The 13749-nt window shown below is 36.9% G+C and overlaps 1 protein-coding gene across 3 annotated transcripts in view; it reads left to right on the forward strand.

The window, feature by feature from the left end:
- jar (Myosin heavy chain 95F jaguar) overlaps window positions 1-13749 on the forward strand; it is a 396549-nt gene that overhangs the window by 334238 nt on the left and 48562 nt on the right. For 2 of the 3 annotated variants that reach the window (XM_089239616.1, XM_089239618.1), the window contains one exon: window positions 816-919. In XM_089239616.1, coding sequence (XP_089095742.1) covers window positions 816-919 — 104 coding nt within the window. Of the gene's footprint in view, window positions 1-815; window positions 920-9612; window positions 9972-13749 lie in introns of those variants that run through there. The other variant, XM_089239617.1, reaches the window with a different exon arrangement.

A 13749-nucleotide genomic window follows, 5' to 3' on the forward strand; every position in this document is an offset into this window, starting at 1 on the left:
AAGATTTGCATTATGGCTTTGTAAGCAGTTTCAGAATTAAAGCATGGCATTAACCTAGGAAAATTTAATAAAATTTCCTATTCCATTCGCTTAGACTTTTAAAAACTGATGTAATAATAATAAGCATTGTCACACTAAAAACCATAGATTTTATACTGAGGTCTTACTGTACCTATGCATTTTCTTTTATTATTTATGTTTTCTTTGATATTTGTACCTGACTCATTATATGTGAAAACTTTCATTTTTAAATAAGAATTACATTAATACAATAAAATGAGTTCCACTGCTTAGGTAGTATAAATAGGAAACAAGCGTCCCAAAAAAAAAGGGGGACAAAAGTAAATATCTGCTTAGATGGCAAAATATTATAAGTCACTTTTTCAAAATTTCATGGTGGCAAATTTGTAAACAATATTTTGCCAAAATTGTGTGGCTTTTTGACTTATTACAATTTGTTTCCATTGTTTCCTCATAAACTGAAAGAGAAACACAAAATTTTGCCAAACAAGACTTTGGAATACGGACAACTAACTAAATTTTTTTGGAAAAAGTGAGCTATGACATTTCACCATCAGAGCACAGAAATAATGGTTTAAATTCTATGTCTTGTGTTCATCCACCACATGATTTGCCAACCTTCATGCAGTTTGGTTCCACAAGTCAAATGATTAATTGTAATAATTGCTCTATTGCAAAATGCTCTTAGTTGAATGTTTCATTAAAATGAGCAAAAGTGTGTATTTTGTGACTTGACAGATAAAATGTGATCAATAAATATAGTATTTGATAAATTTTGGTTTCTCTTTTTATAGGTCGGCTTATATATTGCAACAACAGGAACATTTAGCATCAAAAAAATATGATTTATCAAAATGGAAATATTCTGACCTCCGTGATGCCATTAATACATCATGTGGTATGATTTTCTTTTCTCTGAGATTCGTGGTATAATTCATTTAATAATTAGACAGCAACAACATTAAATTGTTTCATAAGATCATACTGGTAGGGATGACAATTCATGAAAAAACAAATTTAAACATTCTACCACTTTTCAAATAGTGTTTTTCTTTCGGGATCCCACACTTAAAATAAACTGAGAATTCAAACTCATTTCCTGGGATCCTGGAAGAAAAACAAGGTTAACCCAGATCACAATTGTATTAGACATGTAGAAGAAATATTCATTACTAGAAGCATGCGTTTAAAGGCTGTGATTGATTGATTTTGAATAAAATTGGTCATATTAATAATTAATGTGTTAGACAGTGCACTTAATAATCAGTTTTCAAGAAAAAAAATTGTTCAATTTTTTTATTCTAACCAGGACAGTTGAAATGTATCAGTGAAGCAACTTGGTTTGCTAGAGTTCAATCAGTCATTAACATTGGTTTAAATTACTATTAGGTGATAAACCAAGCTTATGTGAAGGGAATGAAGGAAACATTTCTAATAGCATTAGCGATGCTTATAACTGCATTTGAGAGAGTTTGTCTGAGTAGAGTATGGTTTGTCGATGTATTTGAACAATCCATTACATTTATCAAGAAAATAAGAGATTGAGGAATGCTTTTTGAAAAATAACGAAGTGAAACCAAAGCTATTTATTCAGCTGACAACATATCCCTTTTGGAGTGAGATTTGAGACAATGGTTTTCTAACTTCGAACACCAATTTCTTACTTAAACAAATAGACACATAAGGTGCATATATATATATATATGTGTGTGCATTGCCATTTAGAAAGTTTCATAAGAACTTTTGGGAGCTGCCACGCACTCTTTGAGGACACAGCTGTAAACCATGAAAAAGTGAATTAAAACTTCTGATACAAGAAGGGTTTGTACAGGAATACATGCTTAGTAATTTGTTGGGGTGTGTAAATCCAGAATAAATGAGTGCTTTGGATTCATTATTATTATTTCCATCCATATATATATATATATATATATATATGTTGAATATTCCACCAATGACAGGCTGTTGAAAGTGCAGAATATGAAGCCTTTTTAAAACCATAAAGCTTCACTGCTTCAAGACCAATTTAAGTGCATATTATATTATATTTCTTTAAAAATAAAAATAAACTTAAACGGCTTGAAATATTAAACAATTATTAACATTTTCCCAAAAAAATTTATTAAATTTTTATTTCAGTAACACAAGTTCAGTATTTTATTCAGTGACAGCAATATTGTAGTAGTAATCCTAGCATAAATAACAATTATGCTTAAAACAAAAAACAGTGGTTTTTGAGAAAGAAATTTGAAAAATTCACACAGCTTAGATTATGATGATCCTCAACCTTTTGATACTATCGTACCTGTACGTCTTTCTGTAATGCTCAATTTCAGAATGATGTAACTCAGCTGTGCAGCTTTTAAGATATAAAAACTGGGGAGAGAATTGAGTGAAATTGTTAGCAAATTAATTGAAATTTTTTCTATCAATAAATCAATTTGTTAATTGGTTACTTTTTAATTGAAACCATTTATAACCATGTACAGCAATACCTATCTAAGAAGATGAAAACCTATCTTTGAAAGCAATCAGGAGATAGTCCCATCAATGATTAGGTCTTTGATGTTTGCACCATTATTACTGTAATAACACGTTCTAGACATCATGATCCACCAGTGAGTCACATTGTATTTTTTTACTGGATGTGTGTGACCACAGGTGGTACATGTACTAGAGAACATTGCATAGCTTCTGAAAGTCTCTGTTTAAATATTGTATCCATGTACTAGTAGTATGATTTGTTGGTCAGATTATTCAACAAAGAATCAATGAAGCACAAATTCAGATACAGCAGATGTGCAGACACAATAATTTAAAGAAAAAAATGTGCCCTTCAGAGTGTACTCATACTACACCAAAACTACTGTAGAGTCTCTACATAATAAACCACTTTGAAACATGTTGTGAGATTAGATAGATTATTCCTCTAACGCAGGGGTTCTTAAACTGTGCGCCTCCAAACAGCTCTGGGGAGGTGATGGAGCTTGCAGGAATACACATTGAGGAGGGGAAAGCAGCGCCTCAGGTTGAAAAAGTTTGAGAACCCCTGCTCTAACGGGAAGTTTCTATGCAATGCTTTTTTTGATAAAATAAAGTGATTACGTTATGACAGCCGATTCACTATAGGTGTCCAAAAAGAATAAATGAATTCAGTGAATTTTTTAAAGAGTTAATGAAAGTAATAATACTGAATAACTATTTTCATTGGCCTTGGCCAAAGCATCAGCCTGCAAAATTGAACTGAAATAATTAAAATATTTATGTTCACTCCTTTACTCTATTTAACTAAGCAACTTGACAATTCTGTTACAGTCCTTTATACAATGTTCAAGAGGCCAAGTCGAAACGTTGTATAAATGTCGAAGTCGAATAACTGAGACTTTTTAAAAATTATTCCGCCCCACATACATACAAAATGTTATAAAATTTAATGTGTTTGATTGCATTCCAAAATTCTGTTCTAAAAAAATATTTCATACTTGAGAGGAAATTAAATGACATTTCAAATCACTTAAAGAAATAAAATTTTGCACAACATTACCTTTGGGGCACAACATTGGGTACAAAATTGCAACAAAATCTTCTCGACTTGGGAAATTTTCTCCATCTTGGACTCTCAATTTTTTCGGCAGTAGATGATTTTGAATCAGGAGCTTGCTCTTTGGTTTTGTTTCTCTGCTTTATAATAATTTTCGAAGTTGAAACGAAAACATTCAACTGGTTTGCAAGATTATTAATACTTTCATTATTAATTTAAAATTCTTCCAAAATTGCCAGGTTTTTTAGAGATAGCAGTTTTTGTTTTTTTGATATTACGAATGGCGGATTTGACACAGTCAGCAAGCAGTGCGATCTTAACGCATGGGCCCACCCGAGCATGGCCCAGGGCCTCAAGAGAAGAGTGGCCTCACAAAAATGGAAACTAATTGAAATTTTTGAGAATTTTCCCGGTAGGGCCTCAGAAAAATCAATTGGCTGGGGGGGCCCCATGATGCTCTTTGGATGGCCCTGTCAGCCAGCAAAGCACCACATCGAAAGAAAATTCTACAGGAAATGATCGAGAGAACTTACTGTGCATGTGTACCGTATGTCTCTTTTCGGCAGACCTGTACCCTCCAAATGCTTACAATAGACTTTCTTACCCGCTCGGGAAAACACTGTAAACATGGGGAGAAAAAAATTCTGAAAGGGCATATATAGCCATCAAAACAATTGAAACCCCTTTCTTCGAGACTCACCACATCTGTGAAACTTCTCAGAAACAAGCAATAAACAAATCACTTAAGTGTCCACTCTAAATGGTCATTAGTAGAGGCCAGAAGTTTATGCCCTAAAAAATGGTTGAAATAGGCAGGCAAAAAGGCATTAAAATTGCCTAAAATAGGCATGCAAATAGGCATTAAAATTGCCTAAAATAGGCAGGCAAAAAGGCATTAAAATTGCCTAAAATAGGCACTAAAAAAAGCAATTATTATTTTGGAAGTTATTTGTTCTTGTAACAATGGACGGATTAAGTGGAACAAATTTTCAAACTAGTTTTTAGACCCTAGTTAATATCTTTGTTTAAGACAAAGATATTAACTAAGTCACACTTAAATGGTCTGGAATTGTGCGACGGGTCACTTAAGTGATCTGTAAATATGCCACTTTGTTTATTTTTACAAAATTAGGTTTGAGAAGGACAGGCCACATCATAACCCCAGGGCCATATTTGGTTCACACAGGCCAAATATTTACCGCGGGTCAAGGATTACTAAGGGCTTAGAGGTAATGAATTTCTTGAGCAATTTTGAGTTCTTAGCCTTCAAATAGCACTGAAATTGGCAGAAATTGATTATAATAACATATAAAGATATTTTCTTTCGAAATTTTAATTCTTTTAAAAAATATTTTCTGCATTAAAAAATAAGTTTTTGATCATCTGTGGGGGGGACCACGAGCTCCCAAACCAGATTCCACCCCTCCCCGTACGTCTCTGATCCCACCAATATGCGTTAGGAGAAAGGGAATAGAGCCCTGACAAAATTTGCTGCCGGGGGGGGGGGGAGTCAGAGTTTTGCTGACTTTTTCTGACAAGGAGGGGGGTCAAAATGGCTAAAAATTTGCTGACATAATACTTGAACAGCCCCTTATTTTAAAGCATACATGTGCATGTGCTCAATCCATACCCTAAATGTGGCCTGCCTCAAGTGGCCCCGGTACGCTTACAAATAAATGAAGAGGCTCGTGGCACATTCATACCTCATTTAAATGACTCGCGGCATATTTCCAGATCACTCAAGTGGCTCACGGTGAATCCTGCAATTGAGCGGCCCGAGACAAATTTCCAAATCACTTAAGTGGCCCGCTGCATATTCCCAGATTGCTTGGGTGATCCGCTGCACATTTACAGATCACACAAATAACCTGCGGTCCTGTTCTAGATCACTTAATCGAGTGGCTCGCGATACATTTTTAAATCAATGAATTGGTCCCACACTCTTCAAAAAGTTGAGTTGAAATGTGCCGCGAGTCATTCAAATGGTCTGAAAGTGTGCCGCGGGCCACTTGAATCATCAGGAAATATGTCACAAGTCACTTGAATGATCTGAAAGTGCATAGCGGGCCACTTTAGTGGTCTGGAAATGTGTCAAGAGCGCCACTAAAATAATCTATAAAAAATTCATCTTGCCACTTGAAGTGTTAATGTATCGCAAGCCATTAGTTGATCTGTGTGCTGCGAGCGACTCAAGTGATTTCGAAGCATGCAGAGGGCCACTCAAATGATCAAATGTGCCTCCAGCCACTTAAAGTAATCTGCAACTAAACTACGTGCCACTTAAGTGAACTGGGGGTTTGCCGCTGGTCGCTCAAGTGATTTGGAAATGTGCTTGAGGTCACTTAGGTGATCTGGATATATGCTGTTGGCAGCTTATATCTGGAAGTGTGCCGCAAGCGACTGAAGTAATCTGGAAATGTGTCCCACTTAAATGATTTGATGATCATTTGTGGGCCACTTGTGTGGTTTTGTTATTTGTCCTGGATCACATGAGATATCCCCGAGGGCTACAGGTTCTGTGTGTTTTAAAAAAATTTGTATCTTTGGAAAAAAACCAGACATTCATGAACATATGCAGGCCAATCGTTGTATCCTTCAGATATAGTTTAACTCCAGGAGGTGTTACATCAAGGGTGTTCAACATTCAGTTGAGTGTGGGCCATTTCATTGATTTTGGAATGTGTATCGGGTCACAGAAGCTGACCTGTAAATATTTCTGGATCAATTGAGTATTTGAAACTGTGCTGCAGTGATATGTAAATTTTCCGCGAGTCACCTAAATGATCTAGGAATGTGCCGCAGCACACTTAAAGACTGTGGAACTGTGGCGCAGGTTATTTCAGTGATCTTTATAAGTTTCATGGGTCGATTGAGTGCTCTGGAACTGTGCCGTGGTGATCTGTAAATATGCTGTGACATATTTACTCATCAGAGAATGTGCTGCGGGTCACTTGAATGACGTGTAAATGTACACAGGTCACTTTTAGTGGTCTAGAACTCTGCCGTGAGTCACTTAAGTGTAGATGAACAATATCGCAGGTTACTCTAGTGATCTAGGAATGTGCCACAGCAGCTCGTGTAACTTGAGTAATCTGGAACTGTGACGCGAACCACTTGAATGACCTGAAACTGTGCTGCAGGTTCTCTGGAACGATCTGGAAATGTATCGCTTAGTTTATTTTTTGAAAAATTAGGTTTGAAGCTAGGGGTTTCAACACATGATTCCGGGCCCACATTCAGCCTGTGGGCAATCTGTTAAGCATGCATGTGCTACATTTCTATGGCACGTAGACAGGTTTTTTCTTTCTCTGAAAAGTACAGGGAAAAATGGATCACGATCATTAATTGGACTTTTTAAAGTAACAGTAGAAATTTGATTAATTTCTTTTTAGTTTTGCTATTTACATTGTTTTCTATACCACATTCTGTGGAAATGAAAGATTTTTAAATTCTTTAGAGAGAGAGAGAACTTGAGTTTCTTAAAATATCAATAGATAATACTATAATTTAAATATATAAGGTGTGAATCTCAATGGCACAACATTTTTCAATGCCACGATAATTTGGGAATTCAGTTTTTTCCCCTCCTATTTTTTTCCTATTTTTTGTCATTGGTTTTCCTATTTTTCCTACTCTTTTTTTCAAATTTTCACTTCTAGGCCTGGTGGTGCTATCTATCTAGCGCAACAACTAGATACTTCCTCAAACGGGGCAAGAACACATTTTGGCACACCCATGTAATGTAGAAGAAGCAGTAATAAAGGCTGAATTTGGTGCGCCCTTCTAGTCCAGAGCCCAGGACACTAGGCCCGCCTGTCCCCCCCCCCCCAATAGCAGCCCTGCATCTATCCTTCAAACTGGTAATGCATGCATTTTAAGTTTAATGTATGCATATTTGTGTTGTAGGTCTGTGTGATCGCCATGGTATATAACCAGAAGTTTTTTCAAAGGAATAGCCAGCTCAAAATTTGAACTCTTTAGAAAATCACATTTTTAGCCGATTACCATTGCGCAATCGCAAGTTCCAAACACTGATTTTCACCAAAAGCAAAATTTGTGGGGGAGGTTATAAGGGGCCTCTTCTCCCTCTCCCCCTTACCCGGAGATCAAAAATTAAAAATATTTTTGTAGAGAATTAAAATATTGGAATAAAATAATTTCTTTTATATACTATCTGTGAAGAATTAGATCCTTGTGCCCCTCCAAAAGCCGATTCTGCTTACACACCCATGATTTTAGCGATGGGAAACAGTGACTACCGCATAGCTGCTAGATGACAAAACTGTGGATATTCAAGGTCTAACTTTTACAGATTCGGTTTTTTTCCCACGATGTCAGGAAAGTTTTACAATTTGAATGGCCGTTCCAATCCTTTAAGATTTTTTAAAAAACCGTGCATTCGCAATATTGTAGGAACAAGAGGAATTTACTCCGTATAGACGCGGTCTTTGAATGCCGGCCGATAGCCGCGAAAGTATCGTAATTTCCGGTATGTAACTGGAAGGAGAAAATCAGCAGGGTAATAAAAAATCCGAAATTTGAAACTTCTGTACATGGCTCCTCATTCAGGGAGAATCAACCAGATATCCCTCATCTTATTCTTCAACAACCCGCGTGTATATCAATACAGTACAGTGTACAAAGTAGTAAAACCAGTTTGTCAACGCGATCATGATACATGGTAAAAAGAAAAAAAAAGAAATGGGAAAAAAGTTGGAAGATTTTTTCTCTACTTTTTTCTTAGAACTAGGAAAGAACACGTCCCAGAGGACGCCTGAACAAAATTTTTATTCGTCCTTTTCCGAAATTCAGAGTATTTGATGCGTTATAGCGCATCAATGGCATCTGTGTTTATACTCTGTGTTCTCAAAGTGGAATGTGCCGAAATCTGCAATGTGCGTCACAGAACAATCAGTGCTACTGCAGAACAATCTGGAAGAATTTCCAGAAAAATTTTAAAAACACTATTATAGGAATTATTTTTATTGCAGAACATTTCCAGGCAGCCGAGGAACAATGCAAAACATTCTGCTTTGGGGCTCTGTCACTTCATGTTTTATTAGTTTAGCTAATTTAATTTGTTGGAGTTTTCACATTGAATTTTTTAAATAAAAGCTGGTTCCAACTCTGAGAATTGGATAAGAGTTCAGACATCTACTATTTCCTGATAGGAAAACAAAATTTATGGTCATAAAAAGTGGTTTTTTTTAACTTTTTTTATCAGCTATTAGTGAGGATTCTTGAACCATAGAACTTACGTGAAACTAAAGGCTGTTTGAACAAATGGGCTTCCCCAATCACAGCCCAAGGGTCTAGCACTTTGATGTATGAGAATGCAAATTAGGAGGTGGTGCCTCAGCATATTATTTTACCCAGGGTCTCTCATGGTGATATCGAGATGGCCTTCGGGGTCATCCTGTGTATTAGAAAGTTTTTTTTGTCAGGGTTCATGCTTATTTTCGTAAAAAAATTTCCCTGACTTTCCCAGGTTTTCCAGTCAAATTTTTGAATCAAATTTAATATAAATTATAATTATTATCATAATAGCATCATAAAATCATAGATTATCAATAATTACATTTTTTATACATGCATTTATGCTCTTCAAATACACCTGACGGAAAAATGGAATGCAAGATTTTCTTTTTCTGTAAATATCACTGTCTGAAAACATAACCTTAAAATTTCATCAAATCCTTTATTCTAGAATGAGTAGATATCACTAATTTCAAAAATCACAAGATTTAAGCCTTAACTGGTGTTTCCTTTGTGACATAATTTGTCAAAGATGTAGTTAGTTTTCCTGCATCACAATTCTTTGCAATTTGCATTTGTGTCAGTGTGCAACATACCATTTGCATACCCGGATTATTTTTAGTGTTTCCCAACATGAAAGACAAATACTTAAATTTTCCACTTTAACATTTATTCAACAATATTAATTTTCAAGTTTTCCGCAACAAAAAAGTTTAGGCTTGATTATCTTACTAACTTTTTAAGGAAAAATTTGTTACTATTTTAATTTCAACAAAATGCTTCGTTCTCACTAGTTCTGTCCATCGTGAGCTTCGTATCACCACAAGAATTACTACTTCTCGGTTTGCAAGAACAGTCTGGCCATTTCCCAACAATGCTGGTACAGCAGGAAACCAGAGTCGATGAGTCCAAGGACAACGTAGACAGATCGCTGTCCTCTACAGCAAGTTCACTTCATTTGAGAGGAAGATTCACGAAGGCATTTCGGTCAGGCCACCAAACGACGAGCAGAAGGAAAGGCACAGTGACTGGAGCAGTGCCTAAGCACACTATGAATCTTCAGTACATGATGCTGATTGAGAGGCGACTTGCTATACAGCCCTCGGGATGGAACTTCTCGGGAACCGGTAATGACTAGAACAAATGCGTTGAAACAAATAAAATGTGTTGATTCATAGCACGCTGCTGGTATTTGAATGAAAAGTTTCCCAGCATCCATCGTGACAATGTGAAATCAAAATGTGGGATAGCCAGCTCTAAAAAATTTGCATATTACAGTGGCAGACAACTACTTATTTGCATAACCATTCAGAATAAAAATATGTATGTTATCAAATTTAATAATATATCACCGATAATATGTTCCCTAATGATTTTCCCTACCTCCACCAATTTTTATGTAAAGTCGTTCCATTTAATATAGTCTCTTCACCCACTCCCCACATGTTTCTTTTACTCTCTGGCGATATCGAGTCCAACCCTGGCTCTAGAGTCAACCAATCTCCCCACCTCACAAATTCAAACCAGATCTAATTCCATCTCTAACTGTCGGAGAACCAGAAAACTCCCCTGACTCCTCCATTCTTCGCAATATCCAGGATACTCAAATCGCCATTCTAGACAAACTTACACTCCTTTCTTAAAAACAGGATTCCTTCAGCGCACAATTAAATAGATTGTCTCAACATGTAAGTGAAGTGGAATAGAAATTTTTCCCTATCAGTGGGTCTTCAAAATGAAGTCTCCGACCTCTCTTTAGACCTTTCAGAATTTTGTTCCTCACTCGTTTCCAAAGTAATAGATGTGGAGGACCACTCCGGTTGTGCCAATTTGATTTTTCATGGTATCCCGGAGGAAGCCTCGGACATTGAATTCCCTCTGTTCTAGAATCTAAAATAATCAAATGTTGCTCCCAACTATTAAATATTGCAGGGCTCGGCACGGGTCACTTTTTTCACTAAAAGTCACTTTTTTAGAAACTGGTCACTTTTATTACGTATTTTCAGGCCCAGGTCACTTTTTCCACTTTTTTAGCAAAAAAACCTCGGTCTCGCGCGCTTTTCTGCTGTCAGTGTTTTTCTTTTCTTCAAGGAGGAACTTTACCTGTTCAATATCGCTAATTTTCTCCCTCCCTTCATTGAACTACGATCGAAGGCATGTTATCTTCCCGGGAGCATACCGTGTTACGTCAGCAGAACTTGATTTCAAGGCTCTTGGAAAAAGTAAGCTCCTTGGTTAAAGAATCGTCATTTTATGGAAAAGTCGGTCGGAAAAAAAACTAGCATAAAAGGCGAACTTACAACAAAGAATTTTTTTCCCCCTATACTACCATTCTTTCTTATTTCCCCACGTGCTCACTCGTTCTTTCATTTTCATCTTATTTTAAAATTCATCCTTTATTTTATTTGTTTTAAAAAGTTTTAGTCCTAAGGGCCAAATTCCTTTCTCTGAGCATCGAGCAAGTTACATTTGTTGTTTGTTCTATCGTTACTTTTGTTAATTTTTTTAAATGTTATTTGAAATGACGATTAGAGAGCCCGTGCAGAAACTACTTGCGCAGCGGGAGAATACCAAAGCACGTATTAAAGACGCGTATTATTAATACGTATTAAGCGTATTATTAATACGCTTTGGAGAATACTCTTGTAGCTGGCCAAGGTTAAAGAAGCTCGCATGTATTTTGAATTTACTTACAATAAAAAAAAAATCATCCGATTGAAAATCGCGATCTATCGAAAAATAAAATTCGTACTATTTTTCTAACTGGATTTAAATCTCAGCACGAAACCGTACCCCCAAATTTGATCGAAAGGAGAACTATTTATGAAAAGATCACAGAATCCTGCAATTCAACATTTAGTTTAACACAAGGGTTTCCAAATCAGATGAAAATTTGTCATCAGGCTGATAAAAACTCAATTAACGTGCATGCGAGCCGTAACTGAAGGCGGATTTAACGATGGGCACACCGAGCGCGCCTTTGGCCCCTACTTCACATTTTTTTCCTAATTTAAAGGGCCTAATATTAATTTTTTTTTATGCCCGGGCCGTAACTTAATTTAGAGCATCTTCACGATACTGATTGTTGACTTAATATTGTTGGATTGTTTTCCTTTTTTTTTCTCTCCATGCACGTGCGGGAACCGGTTGTTCCGACGCTGTATGCAAATCGGCGGCGGCGTACCCTCATGGGAGCACGGATATATAGACTGGTTTTTTCTCTATAGGTGAGATATCGGTTTTTTCCGCATGGATGTATGTCGGGATTCGTTTTGTTTCTCTCTTTTGATTGCCGGCCGTATTTTTGATGAACGAAAGTGATCTTGTTTTTTGTTTTTGCAACTTTTATGGAAAAAGAGTTCAAAATGAACTTCTGATCATTGTTTTTCTTCAGCTCAGTCGGTACGCTCTGCCCCCCAAGAAATATCGACATCTTGCGCGCCATTCTTGATGTGTAAAAAAATCTTATTTTTAGACCTCGGAAGTTATTAAAACTTTTGTCTCGAGTCTGTTATGACCGCAATAGGAGAGGGCGGGGGTCTGGTTCCACGGGTGTTGAACGAGGAAAGGTGCCGAGTTTACTCATTTTCTGTTAAAAAAGAGTGGATACCGGCCCCGAGCGATAGTAAATTTTCGTTCGTACTTGCGACCCGGATTGCTACATACCATGATCAGATCCAAAAGCGGGGGGTGGGGGGCAATGCCTTGGACGGCGTTTTTGATGGAATGGTATATTTAAGAAAAGGCAATAAAAATTCCTTTGCAAAATTATCGAATTTCACAGTCAAGGGGCAGTAAAATTACGTTTCCCCTCCAGAAAAAACAATTGTATTACGGCCATGGTAAATCGGGTGTCCTGGATGGGGACGAATTCACTAGTTTTGTTCGTTGAAAGTTACGGGAGGAGTCAGCGCTAACGTGGCGACTTGTTTTCGCGCTAAAATAGGTAGCCCTGACAGCAGCATCCATAAACCCCGTATGTTGTTGATTCGATTTTTCTGTTCATTTCATCCTAATTTTCCGTATTTCCCGATATATTTCTATCGATTTTCGCATATTGCCGCATATTAGGTTAATTCATATTATAAATTATATATTTTTTTGTAATTTTTTATGTGCCCTTTGTCAGCCATCTTGAATTGACTACCGCAAAACGGCCATTCCTTGGCGCGAAAAAAAGTCGCCACGTTGGTGCTTACAAGGTTCATGGGAAATTTACCGGGGAAGGCCGCTGAGTCTCTTTTTCTGTTAAAAATTACGGGGGGAGGCCAAAATTATACTGTTTCCAGGGGTAGGAACACTGCGCCAAAATTAACATCTTGCGCCATCCTGCTCCAATAGTGTTTTCGTATTTTTCTGCGCCAAATAGCTAATTTTGCTTCGTATGTCCAGAATTTCTTAAAGGACGCCAAAAATTTTTTGCTCCTGCTTACCGTGAAACGATTCTTTCTAAGAGCGTGTTTTATATATATATTCCACTGTACGCCTTATTTAAATTGTCGGCCTTTCCATCGTGAAACCCCGATTGTGCAACGTGATTGTGCAACTGAAGATAGTTTGCAGTGGTCTTTCAGCTTTAAAGTGCAAATGCGAGTCAGTTGCCGTTTAAAAAAAGTCGCCACTGGAAGCAGCAGAAATTACTGTAGTCGATCGTCATTGCGTCAAATCCAGATGTTTCGTGAAAAAAATTTCCATTCCGGAAGTAAAAAGTGTGTTTTCGCCGAATTACGAATGTTAATTTAGAAACTTTGCCGAATAACGAGTGTCAGATCGCTAATCTCTCCAAATAATGCGTACTTAATCGCCAAACGTCGTGTTGATTCTTCCGAAATTCTCCCCCCTTTTGCAACAATTTCCGAGTATAAAAAACTTATAGAAAATTTTTTGCTCATTTGAAGTGCTGCTGTTCAAGACAGCAAATAATGCCCTCA

Source organism: Pholcus phalangioides, unplaced genomic scaffold (assembly GCF_987345545.1).
Source record: "Pholcus phalangioides strain wild (caught in Gottingen) unplaced genomic scaffold, Ppha-v1.0 ptg000011l_1, whole genome shotgun sequence".
In the NCBI taxonomy this organism is placed as follows: domain Eukaryota; kingdom Metazoa; phylum Arthropoda; class Arachnida; order Araneae; family Pholcidae; genus Pholcus; species Pholcus phalangioides.